Here is a 25,365-nt window from a genome sequence, read left to right on the forward strand (position 1 = left end):
TGCCAAATGAAATTTTCACGTCAATACTTTCAGCAGTGATATTTCATTGTTCAGAACAACAATATAGGACAATGGGCTCCCAAGGCAGTCTAAATAGTCCAGGTGAGTGTTATGGAGATAAGATTCACAGAGTAAGAAGGGCGGTCTTGCATTTCCTGAACCTAGAACTCCTCCCTGAAAAATCTGTATTTTATTTCTTTCCTCTGCATAAATTCCATCTTCTCCTAGATTGAGCCATTACAAAGCAGAAAGATTTTCTTCCATAACATCCATTTTGGACTTACTTAAGACGGAGAGTTTCATGCATAAAACAAAACTGCAAACAATCCAAGTTCTATTCTTTGTTGATTTTGATTCCAAGACACATTAACTGCAGAAGTACCCCAATAAGACCACATAAAGACAGAAAAGAAAATGACTACACATCACCATTCTTGTGTGGAATACGCAGTTTGAAATTTCTGAACAATTGACATTATTCTGTTGCCCTCCCTACTGGAAGAAAAAAAAGAAAAAAAAAAAAAGTCATTAAAAGTTCTGTGAGATCCTCCACAGCTGAGTTAGGAAAGTTGGTGCACATTGTGCCTTTGTATGAAAAGCATCTCTGCCAGATGAATCAGGTAAGTACAACTTACTGCATATCTCTGTTCCTGTGATGTGACACAAGTGACATGAGTGGGATTTTCTTTGTAAGACTCCTGGACAGGATGAAATTCCACAAGAAAAAAGTATGAGATGCAGATGCTAAAAATAATGCAGAGATATTTATATCTATGACTATACTCATCTTCCTACTAACTCATACTTTTCATTTTCTTGTGAGCTTATACTTTGGTTTTCATAACACATTTCAACTGCAAGAGCTTTGACACAGAGACAGTTTCCTCACATGAAGGAAATTTTATGCCTAGTACAACAAGAAATTGATGCTTAAAGAATCTAAGTGATGCTCTAATACAAAAAACATTAACATTCAGTCTGACGAGTTATGACAATGCACAGGTCAGTCAACAGAAAAGATAATTGGTTAAAATAATAATTTCTTTCCTGCCATGGTTTCAACTTCTGTGCAGAACAGTTGTGCCATTTGCATATTCTGGAAATATACTGATGTATACTCAAGAAGACCCTGTGAGTCCTAGGACCAAATCCGCAACAGAAGTAATATCATATTCATTGGGGGGGCAGGAGGAGAGGATATCTGCAAGAGCTTGGTTTCTCAGTTTTTAAAGTGACTTTCATCATTATAGTCTGAGAGAAAACAGCCCTATACCTTTTGGTGAAAGTTTGCCTCTGAAAGCGCTGCCCAGTTTTCCAAGTGTCTGATGGCAGGGTGGTAAGCTGCCATAGGAAACGTCCTGTAAACATGCAGGTTACGATAGACTTTCTCAGGAGAATGAATATCCATTCCGAGAGGGCCAACTGGAAGATGAAAAAGTGAACGTCTAGATCTCACGCATGGTACAGGCAAGATAGCTACATTGCTGAAACCACAAGTATGAGGGAAGACCTTATCACCCCAAATTAAAGACAGTTACTTTTCAGCACAACTATGTAAACCGGATGCTTTTAAGCCCCTGATTTCCTCTGGATAATCATGGAGCATCTGTAGCTAAACAAGGTGTCTCATTATAGAAACTTGTTTTAAGAAATTGCACTAATTGTGTTTAAGATACAGCCCAGAACTCAAGGTTTGTGTTTTAACACTTAAAATCAAGCAAATTGGGATCTGATTGCATGCGCTATCACAGGAGTGACCTATTCAAACTACAGCACTCTGATTAAAAAACAGATATGCTCAAAGTAGAGAATTTCTCATGAAGGGTTCAGCACTCAAAAATCTCTTTATGATTTTGGTTGATTAGAATCTAGATTTCTTCATCTGTGTGATAGATTGCAAAGTTCACCTCCACTGAAAACCTATGCCAAACCTTTACAGACAGCTTTACAGGAACCCTGAAAGACATCGTACACTCAAAAGAAGTTCAAATCCTTTCCTTTGGGTACTGGTGATGAGCACAAAGAACTGAAAACTCAGACATTTCAGATGACCATGCCACAAAGTGAGCACATTATCAGCAAATGAGAAAAACCTTAAAAGAATACGGAAGTCCTTTATATCTCTTTATTAAGAACTTGTTGCTCAGACCAGAAATAGATTTTCAAAAGGGATACACATCTCGCTAGTTTCAGGAAGACAAAACCCAACTGCCCATTAATGCTCAATTTTTATGTTTTTAAATACAAGGAAAAGTAAGACAGGTCTTACTTAGAGAACACATTCAGGGGCAAATTATGCTGTTAGTTTTTCAGTCAAGAAGCAACAGAGAATCCAGTGAAATTAGAGAGATATACTCAAAGTTGAATTTGGCCTTGTAAATAGAAAAAAATAGAGCCATTTGCAAAGATATTCTGAACAAAATTATTCAATATAAGCTCAGTGAAATAAAAGCTACAATACCATTCAGTATACATTACTGAATGTGTTAAACAGAGCACTAGAATACTTACTATAATAATTTTAAGAAAAAAAAAAAAGTACTATTTATGTAATTATTTAAAATGCTTTTGAAATATTTTTTATTAAATTTTGGTCAGTACTCTAGCATGACTCTGCTCAGACTTCTGACACACAAAATCTGATGTAAATTTATATTTTGCCCTTTTAATATCTGTGAAAGGATCTCTCGTGTTTACCCAATCTTCCATGCTTTAACATAGCCTGACACTTTTTAGCAGGATTGCAGTCTCTGTATCACTTCAAAGTTACAATTTACTACCTGTGTGAAAACTCAAAATACAGCAAATGAAAACAAAATAAATTTGAGGACTTAAGGGGAAAAAAAAGTTTGCTACTACATACTTGTTCTGAAATATACAGATATCCAATTTTCTGAAATATGATTTTCATTTGAACAAATTATAGTTCACTTACACAAAATATCTTGAAACAAAAAAAATTATTTGTAAAAATTAGCAGTGTGATAGTGACATAGTAGTAAGTTTAGTAAGCAAAAGACAGTGTATTCAATAACTAGGATGACAGATGAAAGCCAGGTTTCAGAGTTCTGTTCTAAACTATGTTACAAATGAGCTATGGGAGCAACTATAAAAGCAGTACAATAGCAACCATGAGGGTTAATTCAAGTTTCTGGAGAGCTTTGCGGTCTAATTATAGCTTATGTTAGTAAAGCGAAAAATAAACTCTAGAAAGCATAATACACTTATGGTTACAATCAGAATTATAACCATGCTAGCTGATGGAATGTTAACAGATGAGCCATAAACACACACACAACTCCACCCTAATTGTTGGTTTATGAACAAGAAAATTCAATTAAAATTGTTTATAATATTGAGGTAGTATTTCTAATATCTACTACAGAAACAGCATACAGAAACACAGGAACCATAGTTAACAGGAATTTTCTTTAAAAAATAGTTATTTACATATTGACTAATCTAGATTAAATGAGAAGATAGCTAAAAGTCTCGGATTTTGTATATCTAGAGAGCTGTCTATGAAAAAAGAAACAAAGGATATTCAATGTATGCTTTTCATTTTGACTGTGGAAAAACAAAGGCAAAAGGGGATAAAAGAATGTAAGTTCCATTTACTCCGCCAAATGCAGTATGGTGAAGACAGAATGTTTTGTTTAGTCAGGTTTTTGGTTTTGCTTATACAAACTTCAGACACTTCAGATCTGTTTTGCACTTTCAACATACCAAAGTTCAAAAAGGGTTGCACCAAAAGGTCACATTACAGTAACACAGCAGAATGTAACTACTTGTGTGGTGGATGCCTAGTCGTATTGTGTCATGCAGAGATGGTTCTAGAAAATATGGCCATACTGCTACACCGTGCCAACCAGAAAGTAGCACAGCCACAGCTGTGCTGTGCTACACCCAAGACAAGAATACTGCAGGACCAAACTCATCCTTGCAGAAAGAGCTGCAACATCTCCCCATCAATCTGAGATAATCTGAAAACTGTTCTAGCCCATCCAAAACCCAACAGCTGACAACACAGTGGTATGTACCGGAAAAAGTCTCCCAGCTCAAACTGATGTAGCTCTTCCAAAACCAACTGATTTTGGTTTTAGACCTGAGGAGGGCTGGTTGCAACACTATCCAGTGACAGTGTTCTGCGTAATGATGGAAGATTTTTGCTCCAGGGTTTTTATGGCCACAACTAGCAAATCTTTTAATGTTATGACCACCACCATCTTGACCACTGGGAAGATGACAACAAATCGAGTTACTCTCCCTTTCTCTAAAAAGAAAGGAGATGGTAAAGAAACTGAGTGATCTTTAGGTGCAGTTCTCCCAGACAAACGCTGGGAACTGTCACTCTCAGGATTTAAAGGACTCTGGTCAGAAATTAAGAAACCCAGGCTCTGTCTAGCTAGTTGCAAGCATGACTATTTAGTAAGAAGTACCCAAAATTATGAAACAAAGAACAGATTTTTTTTATCAAATATATGCCCAAGTGCCCATAAATTAGCATGACCTCCATCAAGAAAACGAAATCATCAGCTAGAAAAGAACAAAATTGTCTTTGTTTACTGGAAGAGTTTCCCATACTAGCCAGAATTCAGATAAAACTTGCAGTAATTTTTTTTCCTGTGTTTGTTTATATGATGAAGGTCATGTAATTTTAAGGAACGTCAACCCTTCATTAGATGTAGCAGACTATGAATTTCACTGTGGAGATCTGAGGTCTAGTTAATCCCTTTTGCCAATCTGTTGTCTCACTAAGCAACAGTGATTTGTAGCAAAATCAATGGGAAATGACAAATATGTAGAACTTCATGATCATTGAGATAGTTCTTGTAGGCTCACAAGATAAAAATACCAAAATTCAGAAGCAAAAGATTTCCGTTTATAATTGGCATGGAAGTCAGGTAACACTTAAAAAAAAGGTTTCTCTGTCAGGTGAAAACCAATCAAGTCATCATCCCATTTCAGCAAACACCTTTGATCTATTTCAGTGTTCTGTTACTAATCTACTGCTGATGAAGAAATAGGCAAAATGCAGAAACTACAATGAACAATAGAACCTTGTCCTACCTAGTCACAGACTCATTACAGACTACAGCAGGTCATGGGGAAAGTCAGTCAGTTCTCAATCTCATAATAACCAAAATCACAAATTCCAAGAGCAAAAAACTTTAATGCTTTCTGCTTACCTGATATGGAACAATACTCCCATGAGCAGTACCCCAGCGTTTTGCTTCAATTTTGAAATTAAGGTAATTAGCTGCTACATGAGTGAGACACGCAACCTGGAAATGGAGAAAAAGCAAAGTATTCAAGAAAGCTGAAACTTCATTGACAACTTGTCTGAGATTTCTGTATATTTATACGTGTTTCAGATATATAAGTTAAAATATTTATGCCACTAAAGTTTCCTTTACATATTACATATTATGTACACATTTTTAATATGAAAAAAAATCAGGCTGTATCTATATCATGGAAGTGTTTGTATAAGTACAACTCAATAAACTCAAAAACTAATAAGTGTCCTATAACACTAGTAATGCTAAATGCATCTAGCATTAAACTACCCTAAGAGATAAGACACTATTACTCTAAATATTTTGCAGAATGATCAACTGCAGCAAAGAAAAAAATCAGTGTCTTATCCAAAGTCTGGTGGGAAGCATGATGGATTTGTGGGATAGAACGCACCATTTCCTGAACCTCAATCCCATGCTTAAATCACAAAGGCTTTTTCTGTTACAAGATTATCTTTCTGTTTTCTCCTATGCTTCTCATTTTACGTGCCCAAGCTACGGAAAATACTTCTGAATTCTTCAGCTCCCCACATGCTCTGTAATATTAATTAAGTGGTAGGCCTTGATAAATCATCTGCCATTAGAAGATAAGGAGAGATTTATCAAGTCATTAGTCAGACAGACAAACCTGGAAAAAGATTAATTTTGGGAAAAATATGGCATGTTAATTTAGTAACCATAAATTAAGGGGATAAATGTATACTTTGTAAGCACTAATATATCTTAAGAAAAACAAGTGAACATTTATGATGTAGTAATGCATGAAAATCAGTGGTTCTGTTATAATCAATGGCAGATTTTTTATTCTAATTTCTTCATAGAATCATAGAATGGTTTAGGTTGGAAAGGACCTCGAAGATCATCGAGTTCCAACCCCCCTGCCACAGGCAGGGACACCTCCCACTAGACCAGGTTGCCCAAGGCCACGTCTATCTTTTCTGAATCTCCTCTCTTTTAGTTTAAAGCCATCACTCCTTGTCCTATCGCTACAGGCCCTGCCAAAAAGTCTGTCACCAGTTTTCCTGGAGCCCTTTTAGGGACTAGAAGGGGCTCTAACATCTCCCCGGAGCCTTCTCTTCTCCAGGCTGAACACCCCCAACTCTCCCAGCCTGTCCTCCCAGCAGAGGGGCTCCAGCCCTTGCAGCATCTCCGTGGCCTCCTCCGGCCCCGCTCCAACAGCTCCGTGTCCTTCTGCTGTTGGGACCCCCCGAGCTGGAGGCAGCACTGCAGGGGGGTCTCCCCAGAGTGGAGCAGAGGGGCGGAATCCCCTCCCTCGCCCTGCTGGCCACGCTGCTGGGGATGCAGCCCAGGGTGCCAGTAGCTTTCTGGGTTGCCAGCCCACGTTGCCTGCTCGTGTTCAGCTTTTCATCCACAACTGGACTGGTTTTAGGGCACAACCCTCTGTATGGGTCAGAACTGAGTGGATGAGCACCTCAGCGCTCTTCAGGAAGAGCCAGCTCTGAGCTGCTGGCAGGAGCGTGACTATATATCTGAAGCCAAGTAATGCAACAGAGCATTACAGTTAGCATGCAAGGTTATCACTTATTCAACCGGACACAATGTATGTGTTTTATGCTGTTAACTAGGTGTGCCACTATACAACTGCTGGCCTAAACAATAGGTCATGTGAATATTTTTTCCCAGAAATATTATTTTCTTTATATTTCTCCCCTAGATGGAAGAAATTTGCTATGATGAACCAAGTGTTTACACTATTCTGTGCCTACTAATCTGTGTAATCTACATCAAAACATGCAGTAATTAACTCAGAGTCATCCATTCACATTCCAATATGTGAATTATATCAGAATTTCTAGAAAAAGTTTGTCTTTTTTTTCTTTTCCTTTCTCCATATACGCTGAACAGGCAATGTGAATGTGTCAGTCTCACATTTAAAGCGAAGCAAATATTTAAATGTAAACCATGGACACAGTGATTTAGTCCAGCAGAAAACCTAGGAAAATATACAGTACATAAGAATTTAACTGCTGCCAAAAACTGCGTCCATATATACTAACTACAAATACAATGCCTTATTCCTGAGTACTGTTGGAAAACACTTTGTAGTTGGATTTCAGCAGCAGGTTATTATATCCCAGTGTCACTTCATCCAGCTAAAATGTTGAACAATGTCTAGTCTGTCCCTCAGGCCCCAGGAAAATCTCAGCAATTAAGGAAATGGATCTGGGAGGTACATATAAAGGACTTTTTCTTCTGGTTTGCAACTCTCCTCGGCAACATAGAATGAAACACACAGTTATTACAGAGAGAGTTTAATGAGTCACAAAAGCGTGTTATTTATTAATAACATATACCCTAGACTCATCGTTCCTGTAATTTTTCAATTTGGGGGAACACTCCACAGTGAAATTTTTCCTACCACAGCAAAGGGTGTCCTGGTTTGAGGTAGAACAAAACCAATTTTCTTTTCCGTTATTTTACTTTTCACTGTCATGGTTTAGGCTGGGCTGGCCACTAAACGAACAACAAATGGGTATGCAACGATGGTGAAATATTAATTGTTAGATATTCCTCTGTATTTTTTGTGCGTAACAGTACACAGCTTCTGTATTCCACACAAATTTCACTGACAGTGAGATGCATCCACACATAAAATCACATCCTCTGTGATACATGCATTTAACCTTCCACACTTCTGGAAGGAAACGCTATACCAAACTTAACTCTGGGAAGGACATGGTGAATTATAACCTAGTGAAACAGAAATCCTAAAATATTGATATTGAATACAGAGCAAAGATTTCATTCCATTTGTTTGTTTATATTCTGTGCTGTAGAAATAGAGCTATGAGTTTCTGTCCTGGTTTCAGCTGGGACAGAGTTAATTTCTCTGTCTAGTGATTGCTGTGTATGGAATGTCAATAATACCTACTGGGTTTAGTTGTTGCTAAGTGACTTTTACATTATTTAGGGGCTTTTTTTCAGCTTCCCATAGAAGAATAGACAGACCAATGGAACGGCCAATGAAATATTCCATACCATAGACATCATGCTCAGGATATAAATGGGGGTTGGCTGGGGGGCAGGAATCCATGATCACTGCTCAGGATAACGCCAATTCACCAGGCAGGGAGAGTGTCTGATAGTATTACTATTATTGCTATTATTAGTGTTATTTTTTTCTTTTCTGATATTGTTCTATTAAACTGTCTTTACCCCAACCCATGAGGTTTTTTTCTTTCCCCTCCTTTTCTCCCTCTTCTGCCTTGTAGGGGAAAGGGGGGTGAGCGAGCAGCCACCTGGTGGGGGTTAAACCATGACAATTTCATAAAAAAATGCTTCTCAAGCAGTTTCCACAAGAAAACTTCTTAAAAAAAAAAATCTTTTTAACAGTGTTGCAAATTGCGTCAGCTTTCTCAATGAGATTAATATAATTCTTTCAATGGTGGAAAACGTACACACCTAGATTTCTCCAAAGCACTTGTTCACAGTACAATAGGAAAAAAAGAACTAAAACATAATACTTGCTAGATATCGGAATTGCACCATTAAAGCTTCTGCTCAAAGACTTGTTTCAGTAGCAACAGACAGCAAATTCCAGGGAAGTCAGCAGCTTCCTGAGTAAAGACTGAGCCATTTTGGAACTAAAAATTGCTTAGACTATATCAAGACCTCAGTTCAACATGACACTTAGTCTGAAGAATAATTCCATTTCAGTTAACATACCAATCACTTGCGTGAATGCATATGCCTATGTGTCCTGCTGAAACTGGTTTACTTATTGTTTTCCAATAAATCATGAAGGAAAAAGGCTTTTGCTTCCCTCTGACTTTTCTGAGTTGGGTACCTCGTTCATAGTCAAATTAGCCAGAAAAAAATAATTATTACTAGTAGTATTAGTAGTATCATCATCACCCAAATAAACTTACATTGACACATCAAAGTAAATATTTCAGTGCTTTGCGTTTTATGTATGAACACACTTAGTTGCGTGAACTCTGCGGCCTGCTGCCCATTTCATAATAACTCTCTGATGAATTCAGCAGACTTAAAAGATGATTCTATTTCTATTGTCCCATGAAACTGTTATAGACAGCCTCAGGACGACCGTGCTTTCCCCTTTCCTCTATTCCTGGCTTAGTTCATTCTCTCTGGTGTCTTGAAAGATTTACTCTCACTAAAAAGGCACTATCCGAAAACATCTTTCGGCATATGCATTTTATTTCCTTAATAAAGAATACAAAGAATTCATCTACCTGTATCTTACAGTTGTTAAGCAAATTACGGAACTATAAGCATAAACAAGATACACCAACTGAACATTTCTACAAACATTATATCCCCTAGAAAAAAATGTTTTTAACAAAATAAGTCTATTTCTCCAAATTCCTCAAGACTCAGTTAGGACCTCACTGCTAGAGACACTTCTTGCAGTAGGAATATCTATAGAACACTCAATCTGTCAAAATGAAGTTTGGGTGCATCTGTATTACACATTCAGTTAAGTATTTTTAAATCTACATTTAAAACTACTTTCCTGAAACCTTATAGACCTATTTCTTTTCTCCTTTAATTAAGAGCTAATCCTTAAAAGTAACCTTTGGACTTGTAACATTAAAGCAGATGTAATACAATGATACAGACATCTCTGTATTCATTTGCTCGCAGAGACAGATCTGTGCACTGTAAATATGTATTATCAAATATCTACAGATAAGCGTTTCTTTATTTCACATCAATAAAGGGAACACACATTTCAACATTCCTTTCTGATATTACTGTTGATGGCCAAATGACATATTTGCATTACATACTTAGTTAAACCAGAACAAAAAGAGAGCTGCATTACAGTCTGAACTTATACTCAGCTTATGATGGAATCAGACAGATGGGAAACAAGATATTAAAAGCCACAAGGTGAGCAGACAAAGAAGAGACAGAATTTCAAAAGATTTTTTTCAAGATAGCACATCAAACATGATTTATTACAATGAGTTCACTGAGTCAATCAATCATTTACATGCAAGTTCAACAAGTGTATATGAATAATAAAACTTTCCAGGTAACTGGAAAGAGAAGAAAATAACCTTTAATTATATTCTTTACTTTCTTCTCCCTCCAATTTTGGGTCCACTTTCCTGCCACGTATCTTAACAAGGTTTTGACTCTTAGCCAAGTTAATTTATTTTTTTCCTTGTTCTTTGTTTACTTTTTCTTAAAGTAAGCACATAGAGTGTCTTTTAGGAACTTTGAGACACAGGCGTTTTACAGCAGCACAGATAACTTACTTTACGCTGTACTACTGAACTAGTAACCCAAATATTAATTTATAACTTTGTAGAAAAAATCATCCTGGAAAGTTTCAGTGCCTTCTGTTGTGCAAAGGCCAATAATCTTCCACTTACACCTTTTCCATACTTCTGGTGACATGGAAAAAAAAATCTTTACATGAGAAAAATTTGAACCTAGGACCACAATCCTCACATGATGTACACTAACAAAGCTCTCAAAATCACTGATCCTATGCTGGTATTTACCTAATGACTAATTTTACTGGTTTACATGCTTTTCACTTTCCTTGTTGCAATAAATAGTTTGACAGTAATAAACCAACATTCAAGTTCAATTAATTTTGCTTTTGCAGGTGCTCTTCTCATCTGTATATTTGTATTGAAGCTGCTTCCATGGCACACGCATGAGGTGGTCCTTGGCTCTTTGTTTCTTGAGTGGGTTTTTTCATTAATAAAAAGCCATCAAAACCAAAAACCTACCTCTACCAAGAAAACCCCACTCCATTTAGAAGAAAACCCCACCCTTCCAGTTGAAGTCTAATTACATTCAGCCACAAGGCTTAGTGAGAGTAGACATAGTTCTTACTAGTCTGCAATCACCTCACTGCTGCCATAGACAGCACACGCGTGTTTCATGTTACGTCCTAAGCACTGACCCACCTGGTTGAGGACGTGGCACCGCGCCACAATGAATGGTGCTGTTCTACCAGTTTTTAGGCAGGCAACTGCGTTTCACATTTCTGCAAGAATGAACTGGACAGCAGGAACCACAGCCTTGCATCAGGGCAAGAAAGCTGCCACAACTCAGGGCAGACCATTCCCCAAGGGCCCACCAGGAAGCGACAGCCTTCCCAGGAGCTGTCAACGAACATCACTTTATGTCTGGGCACATAAGGGACTCCCATCTAGCCTGGAGTTGAGAGCTCTGCAGAGGCTAAAAATCAGCTCAAGAGTGCCATACACCCATAGGCCGGGCAAACAACCCACCTGCAGGTACACAGCAAAGCCACTGCCCACAAAGGAGCAAGATTTTACAAATTCATCAGTGGCGTCCCTACATCTCTGCAAGGCAGCAGGTCTGACCTTCTGAATTCACAATTGTTGCCCCATAATCCCTCCTCTTCAAGGGCCAGTAGTACCATAGCTGCTTTCAACCAGTGCTTTGCAGACCAGCACATTCCATGAATGACTTTGAAGAGGTCTGCAAAAGCGAACTAATAAAAGCAAGACTACTGTCACGTAGGCCAAGGCTTACTATTAAAGAGCCTACACCGCCTTTAGAAAATGTCTGTGGTCACATTACGAACACTGTCCTCTGGGTAAAATGTGTATTCTTCCCAGTGACGCCAATTTCTTTTAACGTGAACCTCAAGGAAGTGATCATGAATTCACCCTTCACAAAAGAAAACTCCTGGCAGTGAAGCATCAGCAAATGATATAATCCCAGTCACAAATACAATCTTGTGAAGATAAAATCCTTAATGGCAAATAACTAAAATTTTAGAACAGGTCTCACATTAGGTCCTGGTTTAGGGCCTTCCAACCAGACACTTAAGCTGGTATCCAGGTCTGTGCCGGTAATCACACAGAGGTTATGGGACTTGCTGATTAAAGTTAGCCGCTTGATCAAACAGCACAGCAAATCACAGAGTCACAGAAATGATGTGCTAGGAGGTGCTTAATGAACAAGGAACAATAAAAAATACATGCAATGAGAAAAACAAAGGTAATGTATTTGAAAACCCTATCTTGAACACGGATTCTCAGAAAGGAAGAAAGCTAAAGAGAGCAAAACAGACTTCAAAGTACGCAATTGTGTAGATACCTTTTTAGTGCGAAAATGACGGCTGAAAACAACTTTTCCTTTATAAAAAAAAATAAAGTTTTGACTACATAAATATAGAGAAACTGAGGCATCTTCAAAAACAGAAGGCATTTGTGTAGCAGAGAACTGCTGAGTTCAGTGAAATGAAACAACAAAAAGAACTGATCTACAAATAATTTTTAATGAGCTATTTAGAGCTTATAGAAGACCAGAATCAACACTTCTGTGCTTCCCACAGTGTAGAGATCCATCTCCTGATTAAGATTAAATTAGTATTAACAACAGCAAAGACTTAATGCAACTAACAGATGGAGGACTTGAAATTTCAAAAATATATATATTACTCAGCACAGAGTTTCAAGAGAAACTAAATGTTAAATGGACTCCTAGCTCTCCTTAGTCTCCACTTTAAAAAAAAAAAAAAAAAACAAAAAAAAAAAAAAACAAAAAAACAAAACCCTACACACTCTCAGATGAATTTTAGGTGGAGGAACAGAAATAAAAATCCTGACCATAGAATCTATTAGACAACACTGGCATGAAAGAGACAAAAAGACAATATTTCTTTTAAAGGAGCTCTGGCTGAGGAGAGCAACATTTTAAATGAAGAATAAATTACATTTTCATAATGCAAATAATATACTAACAAGCTTTTTCTGAAAGTGTAAAAAAATCATACTGCTTTAACCACTGAAAAAATCCTGTTTCAGCTTCATAATAACATAGGAACAGCTCTAAGGAATCCATCACTTAAAAAAAAAAATCTGTTAAAGAGAATATTCAGGTTGAAAAAACCAAGAACTCCAAAATTAGTCTGTACATCCTGTGCAAGACCTCAGTGCACTTACATACTAACCTTAATCATGTGGTCCCATACTATTTTTCTATCGAACGTCTGACTCATTTAATTAGTAGGTACTTATAGAATATTTATTTTTACTTATTTGGGAATACACAGCCCAAACACTCCACTGAATCTCCTGGAGTCCCTACCAGCCTTTATGCACACCATATGTTGTACACATTGCACCTTCTTTCAAAGACACTTCCCTGAAACAAGGGTGATTCATCTGCAAAATTTCAAATTTCCACTCCAAAGAACGAAGGCACTGAGTTTCTCAGGAGGACAAAAAAAAGCCAAGCCCATCAACGTATTTTCCCATAACTTGTTCCTGGAAACAGATGAATCATTTCAACAGTAACTTTGAAAACAAATCACTTTTTGGCAATTCCAAGACACGGAAAATTCAGCCAAAACAGTTAAAACTTTGGCAAAATTATAAAAATAAAACCAGACTCTGATAACAGACATATCAGACAACCTTAAAAATAAATGATACTTCTACAATCATTTCCTCAAGTCTCCATCTTCTCTGAAGAAAGAATATATATCCACTGAAATATTAAATGCATTATGCTCTGCATTTTCATACAGCTTTACTAAGTCCAGGCAAGATTCAACTTGCAAAAAGTTTCTTGTACTACATTTTATACAGTTTTTTTTAATATTATAACACATTTTCTTAAATTGTTCCTAAATTATAGCCTTTCCCACCAAGAACCTATGCATTTACTAAGAATTACAATGTATCTGTTTTTTAATTCTATGTAATGATGTCTGGTTGTATTTCATTGATTGTTCAGAGTGGCTTCTATTCACGCAAAGAACTGCAAGCATACTTGCAAAACACAGAACAATTTGAGTTTAAAAACAGTAGCTAAATTTGACAGCTGCGAATAAAACAAGCAAAACATACAAATAAAATCCAGAAAAACAGATTGTGCTCATATAAAAAATAATTACCTGGGAACACAGGCATCAGAATAACTATAGCAGTTTTTCTTATTATTTGTAATAGGGTATATCCAGAGGCTCCACTTTGAATGCTACATACACGTTGTGAAAGATTCTATTGGGGTTTTTTTAATCAGTAACAAGGATGCATTTCCATGCAAAGCTGCCAACATCCAAAAGCAGCTGTATTAAGGCACTTTTCACGTTTGATTTTATGATTAGAAACAGTGCCATTTACAGTGAAAATACGCATACACCTAACCATTTACAGCACTCATCTTTTTGACTCCACATTTATCAGAATTAATACTTGCACAGAAAAAAGAATCTTAAGTGTGTTTGTCTGCTCCTGACAATGCAATTTTCATCTGATCTGTGGATTATTGTCTCTCCACAAAAACAATGCTAATTTCAACAGCTTGGGGTGCAGCAGTGCAAGCAGGTAGATGTTCAGATTTTTTGTTTGATACATAGGAGGCACGTAGCATTGCCTATTTGATGGGTGAGAAATGTGTAAATATTCCACCACTATTATCACAGCCAAATCTGCTCCAGTCCTAACAGTATTATCTCAGCAGAACAACACTGGCATTAGTTGTAACACTGGAAGATCTCTGGACACTGCCCATTAAGTACTTACGTGCTGATGCACTGTAGGGATGACACAAGAAACAAAACCATGCGATTGAATGAAATGTTTGAACTAGGACGTTTTACGACGCACAAGATTGTATTGCTGTGCCTCTGCAGCATCAATGAATACCCATCATTCAGTCATTCACAACGCTTTTTGGGGCACTTTAATGCTGTCTGCAATGCAGATGTGGTTCACCTACTGAGCTGTTAAACAGCATATAAGTCAGAGAAACATGGTACAAAGCTCTATTTGATTTGAGAAATAAACGGGTTAGTATTACCAATGAGTCTGGAGTCAAAATATGGCACTTCTGCTTCATAATACATTTCGAATAGTGACAACAAATTTATAAATGTTTCTCTGAAGAAGGAAGTTTTTCCTTAATAGATCTACAAAAATATTTAAATAGTATCACAGAAACACCAAAATGTTGTATTACAGAGTAAGCTTGAAGTTACAAAATAACTTCACATAATTTTTTTATCAGAGAAATCTAGTACTACAAATATTCACTCCAAAGAAGGCAAAGCATTTTTACAAATAACTGTTCTTTAGATAGAGTTTAATGGATATTTGCCTTTGAAGTCCTAAAACAGTCTTAACACTTTTTTTATAGCTTACACTATAATATAATATATAACTAATGAATTATGACCTCTAGCCTAATCATGTCACTACTCTAAAGAGTTTACAATTTAATTGATGAGCCAGAAACAATACAGTGCTGAATAATACAAACATGGAGAAAGACAGTCATGGCAGCAGAGCTCCATCTAGAACAAAAAGAAGTCATTAGTCCAAATTTGTTTCAGCATCATCCTTTACTTCACCTTTTTTATAAATTATAATCTACAGAGAAATTCCTATCAGAGCTGAGGCGATCAAACCAAGTAGAGTTAAAACCTCAGTTAGCATTCCATGAGCATACACAAAAATGACACACTTGTTCCAAGTTTATCAGATTTCCAGAGGTTCAAGAGCGCATAGAAATAAATTGTTTTGCTAACTTAAAATTTTCCATGACATAAAATTGAAACCTCTTCCATCAAGTTACAGCCCTTTACCATGCTATTTACATAAATAGATAGCGCATAAGGTATTGAGAGGCCCTATCGAAATTTGACCAAAGTATAGAATGACTTCTGAAGGCTTCCATGAGTTTAGAGGGAGGGGTGAGCTTTTGGGGTACATTAAAAGTGCTTATTCTGCTACTAGTTGCTTAAATAATTCCCATTTCTTTTCAATTACCCTGGTTGTCCTTCTTCTCCTAATACTTAGCATGATCCCGAAATATAATCTGCTGTTAATAAGCTACAACAAACATCTTGATTCCATTTCCAGAATTACACCCTTATTCAAAGGTCATTTAAATAATAAACTCATTAAAAGAAATGTCTTCCTTTGTCTTCAAACTCTCTCCCCTACCCACTCCAGATAGCCATTTTTATTTTTTCTATGTATTAAAGGGGCATATTTTTTCTATATCCTTCCTAGTCTTTCTCTAATTGATGACAGAGGTAGCTCAACACAGAAAAATGAAACTGCAACGCATTCAGCCTTAGTTTCATTAGCACAAGAACAATAGTAGCAAAGACAAAAAGGCACAGAATTTACTGTCAGATAGCAGCTAAAGAAGAAATTCCCTTGCAACCCAGGTATGTACTCTGTTTACAGAGTAAAGAAAGCCACTGAATAAATCCAAGATCCAGTTGGAGTATGATCTACCAATGACTTTTTGCATAACTAATCATTAGAAATCACACCACAAATTCCACAGAGACCAATATTAAATCGAGTTACTGTCATGTTAGTACGGTCTTCTGGTTTATTCAATAAAATTCTGTCTACTTAAAACCCCGAGGGATAAGTTCTGTTCTTAATTATACTGATGTCCTCAATGGAAATTAGCAAGAATATGAGCCAAGAAAAGTGTTTAATGCACAGTATATATTTAAAGAAATGTTCACATTAATTCAGATTTTATTATCTTTCCGTATCAGAGCTATGCAGTGAAAAAGACCATACAATACGTACACAGTTTTTTGTCATGACAGAGATCAAGAATACAATGTTTTGCAAAGATGATGCTTTACAAGCCTGTAAAAAAAGAACAGCTTATTCAAACCATACCCAAAACAAGACAACTAGCTGGCCTCCAAAATCACCAGCAGCAATGACCTCTAAAAAAGCAGATTTTCTTTCTGTATTCAGTCAACTCACAACTCAGTTACCAAGCAAAAAAGTAACAAGATACAGTATTTGAGTTCCAAGACTGATGTTTCTCACATAACTTACTGCTCAGGGATTCTGTGATGCCCTATATATCCTACAGGCAGTACGTAATTGCTACCAGTTTAACCTATACTCAATAATTTGTAAAAGATATGTCATGAAAGCCCTGAACAGAGAGTACTAAAAGCACCTTAAACAGACAAGCCTTAAACACAGTCGTTTTGGGAAAAAGTGATCCAGAAACAAAACCTAATAGTTCCTAAACCTCACCACTATCTCAATAAACTAATTGCCAAACTAGGGCACAAAGACGGAATATAGAAAATAATTTATGCCAATTTGCTAGGTTTTTCTAGGGCCCCTTTAAAGTTTTGAGAAGATTGAGAGTTTGCTATGGCAAATTCAAACTAAAACATAGTAATCAGAAGCAGAGAAGTGTCTGATGAACAATCATATAATACAAACAATATTAACCACATTATCCTGTCTGTGGAATCTGGCAAAAAAAACATACTCCAAAATTGCAGAAATATTAAATGTAAAATACTTCTTGCAGATTTTCAATCCAAGAGAAACCAACTTATTACAGTATTTGTTGGAGCCTGGTTGTAATTAAATACAGGAAGGATATTAAAACTTCCAAGAGATTTTTTTTTAAGCCACAACAGAAGAAAAGGCACAATTGCATAATTGGAACCAAATCCAAAACCCACTTCCTTCTTATTTACTAGCATCATCTAAAGGACACTATTTAGATGCTGACGCTGAAAGGTCTGGAGCTGACAACTGTAAATCATCTAAAAGTCAAAAATTTCAAAGGAATTGTATGACATGGGTTAAAAGTTTATAGATGAGAGATATAGAAAGTTAGTGCTCACTGCAAAACCACATCCTAGCGGTCACCGTATCTCTCTCGTCAATAAAATCCTAGAATTGTATTTTGTTGTGGGGAAAGAAATCCTCTTTGGTAGTAATAAGCTGCTATAAAGCTATAGGGCAAAAATGTTTGATATACGGAATTTGAAAGAAAGATGTCTTTTTAAGATATACTAAAAATAACATTTCTTTAGAGATCAGGATTTCACTTATCATTTTTTTCTACACAGACCAGTTAAATACTAAAAAAACTTGCCAGTCAGTGGGATATTTCTTTAAAAAGCTTCAGATAATTTTCATTGGCAGTTGAATTCAGTTCAGTGCTCTTTGTCATTAGCATAGCTGCGCAGGAAATTAATATCAAAAGCATCTTCCTTCCTCCCCTCCCCTCCCCCAAAAAAATACTCTTGCCTTTCTATAAGGCATGCAAAAAAATGATAGCACAGATGGACATGTACATGCTCGGCTTTTTGCTATAAACCAAACCAAGCATTTTTCAGGGATTTCCAATTATTTAAGTGCTTTAATCCCTGGGTTTGGTGTTTTTTTTTTCCTTTCTGACATAGTCAGTCATCAACACTGCTCAGTGAAGACATATGTATTGTCCAGCTTCACAACTCTCAGTTCAGGGGAAGGGATGGAGAAATGGTGCAAGCACGCTGTTATATTAGCTCAGTGCATGAAATAGCAAAAAAGTTTCATACAGATCCCTGCTGCCATAACACTATTAACAAAAGGACAGTTCAGTAGTGCTTTTGTTTTACACACAGAAAACAGGATTCCTTTTTTCTCATTAAAAATTACTACACTCAGTGAAACTCACACTGAAGGAAAAGGTATCATGATGCATGTTTGACCTCTAGAACCCACCATTAATAAACTGCAAGAAGAACCCAACAAACTAAAAGTCTACAACTTTAGATTCCTTATTGTTTTGGCAGCATCCATGAGAGACTTCAAAAGGCTATTCTTTTTAAACATTCATCACTTGAGGAAGAGCTAGCTTTAGATATCTCAGCTTGGTATGTAAAACCATAATCCCTTTGAAAGCACAGATCTTTCAAGAACCTGATCATATCACTGTAATTGTCTAACTTACCTTTTAAAAAAAACATTACCACCAGAAATACTGTGAGAGAAATATTTTTTTTACATTAATTTTTAGATTTGTGCTACTCTTTCTTAGTACACTCACCATTAAAGACTTACAAGTAACCACCAGTTTTGCAAAAAGAAAGAAAACGAAACAGGAAAGCTAGATATACTCAGCTGACAGTTATGTTCTTCATCCATTTTAACAAGTTTTTTACTGGGATTGATCACATGGGGTTCTTTTTTTTTGGTACCCCAGCACCTCATCCGTAAATATTTTTCCCAATTTAATAAATGTTATCATCACAGTCTTGGGCCAACACCCTGAGGTTAATTTGGACTGAAGTAATAGGGTTATCTAAAACATAAGAGATGTTTTCCGAGTAACAACTTATACACATATTCTATTCCAAATTACCAACTAATTTCAGTTTAATTTACCCAACACTGAAGTAAATAAAAGCACTTATTTTGCATTAAGAGTGTGCAAATACAGAATTACTTCTTAATACCTTTACATAACTATAATTTGATAACAAGCATGGAACGAGTTAACATTTTTAAAAAAGCAATAAATTATCCCTTCACCATTTAGTACTTCTTCAGCTAAGCATGTGGAAGTCAACCACCACATATCATGCTTTGTTCACTAACATCTATTCGAGTCTTCATTCCCTTTATTGTGTATGCCAGTGAGTAGCCTGAAGGATGATGATGGTGTGGAGCTTCAGATGGAAATTTTGCAATGTGAGAACACTTTTGTGCATAGCCAAAGTTGTCCTAACCAAGCAAAAACGTTCTAAAGACAAATGAAGCGACAAAGTAAAGGTGAAATAAAAAATGGGAGTTACAGCAACACCTAAGTTTAACTCCTGTTACTTTCAGCATTTGATAAAATATCTAATAATACTCAAGAAGGCTCCATTAAAACAAAGCCAAAAAACAGTGGAATGAGAAATCAAAAATAACAGAATGTCTCTGGAAATTAGAAATGAAAAAGACCAAGCAGAAGCTGCCATACAATAAAACACTATAAGATACATTAAACAAAAAAATACTTCCATATATATACAAAATATTTAACAAGGGTTTAACATACATTTTAAATGTTTAGAAATGTTTAGAAAAATAACTGCTTATTACATTTTTCAAATACAGACACAACATTTACAAATATATGTAAGTATGATGAAGAATTCAGTCCTTAGATACATTTCTAAAACAGATCCTTTCCAGATCTGATTTCAGTAGCTATTAAAACAAGAGCAGTATGTATTAAAACAAGAGCAACCTCAATCATTAGTCCCAACCATCACTATCATACAATGATATAGGTGGGAAGGAACCTTTGGAGGTCATCTGGTCCAACCTCCTGCTCACACCAGGGCCAACTTATTGCACAATGGACACCGTATCATCTCTCAACTGTACGGACAGGTATAATGTGAAGAAATATACAACTGAATAAAGACAAAAATAACCCACCACTTTAGTAACTTTGATCAGTACTGCCTACAGTTTTGATGTACGTTTTAAAAAGTACACAAAAATTCCTACGCACCATGTACCCTCTTGCTACTACCAGGTACCTACATCAGCAAGACAAGGTATCATCTTATGATGTGCAGCTCATATAGACATCACTTTCTTCTTGTGAAGTACAAATCATTGCAGCAATGGTGCTTAAATGTTCAAGGGCAATTTAAAGTTATTATTATTCGTGGTATATGGTACACCTTTCATAACCAAAACATCTTTGTCTTTACAATTTTGATGAGATTTTTCTTTAATGTGCCTAGAGAAAATGCTGCTTCTCCAGGTTTACTTTATTCTTTAATTCCCAGAGCCAAAGGCAGACTTCCCAGATTAGATTACTTTGATACTTGAGTGATACTTGATTACTCTGGATGATTTTGCACAAGTTATTCAATCACTCTGGTGGTAATACTATGCAGTGCCAAGGCCTCCCTTCCAACACTGGTTTCACCATTTATGCTTGTCTATCTCAAATTATCCACTACAACTGTTACTTACAATCTCAGGGGTATTATAAACCTCGGTTAACCCATGTTTTCAAAGAACATGGAGGTCCTTTCTAAAAAGTGAAAACCAAATGTAATACAGTAGTAACTATAACCATGGCACAAAAAATGGGCACTGCCAGAGTGGCAGAATAAGGAAGCTGTCACTAATGCCATTATTGCCATTACTATTGTTGTCAGTAGTTGTACTAAGTAATTTGCATTAATTTATATCAAAATGGTATTCTTAGGTTCAAACATCTACACAATGAAAAGCAATACTTTTAAAACTCCTACCTGAGATGACAAGAGATTACAGTCAATGTGCAGTCCTTTCCCTGTCTTATACCTCTGAAGTAAACCAGCCATAATTGCTCCATATGTATACAACCCAGTAGCAAGATCTGTCATGGCTACTCCTGGTCTAACTGGCTCACCATCCTAAAGAAAAAGAAGAAAACACACAAAAATAAAACAAAACATAATAAACCAAACAAACAAACAAAGAGAAAAAAAATGAAGGAAACGAGAAGAGGTAAAACATTACTTTTTGTTATAGTACATTCTACGCAACTCATCTGAAAAAGTGTTTACATGTTTCTGCACTGCAAACTGCAAGAACGGCAGTATCATTGAGTTAAATGAAGCATAAAAAACACCACTGAAAAGGAGTATCTTGCAGATTCTTGCAGTATCTACACAATTCTGTAACTTCATGATGCTGAAGACTGCAAATCATGAATGATTTATTTTGCTACTTTTTGCAAAAAAGAAATAGATACTGTTAGAGATAAGAATCCAGTGAAAATTTCATTATGCCTGGAAGCCAAAAGTCTAAAGAATTTCCACAGTACACTGACACAGGTGCATGCCTGGTTAAAAGGCAGAACCATATTGCTTTGCTCTTCTCACTGTTTTTCTCCCTCCTTTCCTGGACCTCCCCCGACTACATCTCAGTTTTCTATTTTCCATTACATACACTCCAGGCTTCTAGTGAGGAAACAAAAACAACTTTGTTATGTTTACACATGTGCACATTACACCTGCAAACACATTCAAATTCTTGACCTTCTGACCAAAAATCACTGCAAAGTGTCAGTATGTCATCTTTTTCCTGGCATCAAGGGAAGAATCTTCATTTAACATCATTTGTTTCAGAACTTCCCTAATCATTGGCATGAAATATGGCACCTCTGCAATCAATGACAAAACAAACTTACAATTTCATTCAAGGGAGGCCTTTTATCATACAAGCTTAAGAGCGCTTCTTCTGAGACATTCTCTCATTTCCTACTCTGAAAAGTTTGAGGTCGGATGCTCAGATTCTGACAGCCATTGCTTGCCTTGAAGTACAGTCCATAAATCATAGAATTGTTATCACTGGAATAGACCTTTAAGATCATCAAGTCCAATCATTATCTAACTCCACCAGGCCCACTTCTAAACCATGTCCCTGAGCACCATATCTAGATTGCTTTCAAATCCATCCAAGGATGGCTATTCAACCACTTCCCTGGGCAGCCTGTTCCAGTCTTTGATAACCCTTTCAGTGCACAAGTTTTTCCTAACTGTTTAAACTAAACCTCCCCTGCTGCAACTTGACGCCATTTCCTCTTGTCACAGAATCACAGAATCTCCTAGATTGGAAAAGACCTGTAATATCATCTAGTCCAATCATTAACCTAACACTGACAAGCCTACCACTAAACCATCTCCCTAAGCACTGTATCTACAAGTCCCTTAAATACCTCTAGGGGTGGGGACTCCACCACTGCCCTGGGTAACGCATTCCAATGCCTGATGACCCTTTCAGTAAAGAAATTCTTCCTAATATCCAATCTAAACTTCCCCTGGTGCAACTTGAAGCCATTTCCTCTTGTCCTATCAGTTGTAACTTGTGAGAAGAGACCAACGCCCACCTCTCTACAACCTCCTTTCAAGTAATTGTAGAGAGTGATAAGATCTCCCCTCAGCCTCCTTTTCTTCAGACTAAACAACCTCAGTTCCCTCAGCCACTCCTCTTGAGACTTATTGTCAAGACCCTTCACTCGCTTCATTGCCCTTCTCTGGACAGTCTCCAGCACCTCAATGGCCTTCTTGTACTGCAGCGCCCAAAACTGAACACAGTACTCAAGGTGTGGCCTCACCAGTCCCAAGTACAGTGGGAAAATCACTTCCCTAGTCCTGCTGGGTACTCTATTCCTGATGCAGACCAGGAGGCCATTGGCCTTCTTGGCCACCTGGACACACTGCTGGCTCATGTTCAGCCGACTGTCAATCAACACACCCAGGTCATTTTCTGCCAGGCAGCTTTCCAGCCACTCCTCCCCAAGCCTGTAGCGCTGCATGGGGTTGTTGTGGCCCACCTGCAGGACTCTGCACTCGGCCTTGTTGAAGCTAATTCTATTGGCCTCAGCCCATGGGTCCAGCCTATCCAGGGCCCTCTGAAGAGCCATCCTACCCTCAAGCAGATCAACACTCCCGCCTAACTTGGTGTCGTCTGCAAACTTACTGAGGGTGCTCTCAATCCCCTCGTCGAGATCATTAAAAAAGATATTAAACTGAAGCGGCCTCAACATCTTCACCATGTTTTTTTTCTTTTGCACTCCAACAGGATTTACATAAGTCTGATATCAAGTCATATATAAATTAAAAATTATTTTTTAAAAAGTAATATTGCACTATCAATTGCAGTAATAGGTCAATTCTGGGATAAAAGACTATAGTAAAATATTTTGCATGTAAGATGGAAAAGGCTGCTATTTATTTCTATCATAAATGTGACTAACAAAATTATGAAATTTGTAACAAATACGACAAAATTTAAAAAAATATCTCACTGTCATCCAAACTGCAGTAAGGACTAGTCTGTGACTAACTATAGCCTAGATATTAAGGATGATGTACAAACTACACATCCTTAAGGGGAACACTGCTTTATGAAGTATTTCTTTTTTTCAGAATTTCTTATTTCTTCCTTCTCCACACTACACTAAGCTACTTCAGCTTCCCAATGGAAAGGACAATTCAAAGGTTCCATCCATTTACCATTTTCCTTCTACCTAACTCTGGGGGGAAACAAAAAGGGAAATTCTTTATTTTTATATGCATAGGCCTACTGAGAAAACTAATTGGCACATGAGAAGGTTTTTGCTGCTTAGACCTATCACTGAGAAATACAAGTGAAAAATAACATTTCCTCCATATTATCTGCTGCAAGTTCTCAGTTTGTTAAATTGTTCTTTCTTCATTACACCCCAGACGCTGGGATGAGAAGAAATCAAAAAAGACAAGATTTTGCAAACAGATATGCAGCAACATTCTTAGTTTGAAAACACCTCCCACTCTTTTCAAAGTGTCACTAATTTCACCCTTGATGGAGAAAACTATGCTTTGCAGATGTAAAAACCAGGACTGTATTAATAGATTGTTGCATACGAATTTGTCTTCTCAAGCCTGGATTCTAGCACTTCCCTCATGAATAACTAAACTACCTAATGTTTCAAAGCAAACACTTCCTTTGCCTCAGTAAAAACCATTATATTTCTACCAATACTTTCACAATTTCCCCTTACGGAACACTCCTACATTTGAGAAAGTCAAACTACTAGCACTATACTGCTATGTTATTTTTAATACATTGGCTTTACTTCATGCTAACACTCCACAACCTATAATTCTGCAGCAGTCCACACAACCTCTACTCTCATAGGTCTTGGCAGAAAGACCAAGGAAGTAGCTACCATTTTTCACCCTTTAATCAGCTTCTAACATCCATCTGTGCCATAAACCAGCCTTTCTGTGACAGGATGCACAGCTGTAAGTACTGTGAAATCGACTCATTCAGGTTTTCATCTCTATCCTGCAGAACAAGGGATATGAAGATGCTTTATATGAAGTATAAAGCTACACACACACAGAAGTATCTTCCTTTAGACGGAGCTTTTAACAGTACAGCAGTACTTTTGTGCAGCTACTGTTATATTGTGTTCAGTTTTGGGCCTCTCACTACAAGAAAGACATTGAGATGCTGGAAGGAGTTCAGAGAAGGGCAATGAAGCTGGTGAGGGGTCTGGAGAACAGGTCTTATGAGGAGCAGCTGAGGGAACTGGGGTTGTTTAGCCTGGAGAAAAGCAGGCTCAAGAGAGACCTTATCACTCTCTATAACTACCTGAAAGGAGGCAGTTGAAAGGAGGTTGGTGTTGACCTCTTCTCTCTAGTAACAAGCGATAGGACAAGAGGAAGTGGTGTCAGGTTACACCAGGGTAGGTTTAGTACAGATATTAGGAAAATGTTCTTCACAGAAAGGGTTGTTAAGCATTGGAACAGGCTGCC

The 25,365-nt window shown here is 37.0% G+C and overlaps 1 protein-coding gene across 1 annotated transcript in view; it reads right to left on the reverse strand.

Moving 5' to 3' along the window:
- The window catches only part of SUGCT (succinyl-CoA:glutarate-CoA transferase), a 335,643-nt gene that overhangs the window by 263,581 nt on the left and 46,697 nt on the right, over window positions 1-25,365 (reverse strand). Inside the window, exons 8-9 of the mRNA XM_082479451.1 lie at window positions 21,328-21,471; window positions 5,190-5,285 (exon numbers count right to left, since the gene is read on the reverse strand). Of these exons, the coding sequence (XP_082335577.1) occupies window positions 5,190-5,285; window positions 21,328-21,471 (240 nt within the window). The remainder of the gene's footprint in view (window positions 1-5,189; window positions 5,286-21,327; window positions 21,472-25,365) is intronic.

This window comes from Vanellus vanellus, assembly GCF_965231255.1.
Source record: "Vanellus vanellus genome assembly, chromosome: 2".
Taxonomy (NCBI): Eukaryota; Metazoa; Chordata; class Aves; order Charadriiformes; family Charadriidae; genus Vanellus; species Vanellus vanellus.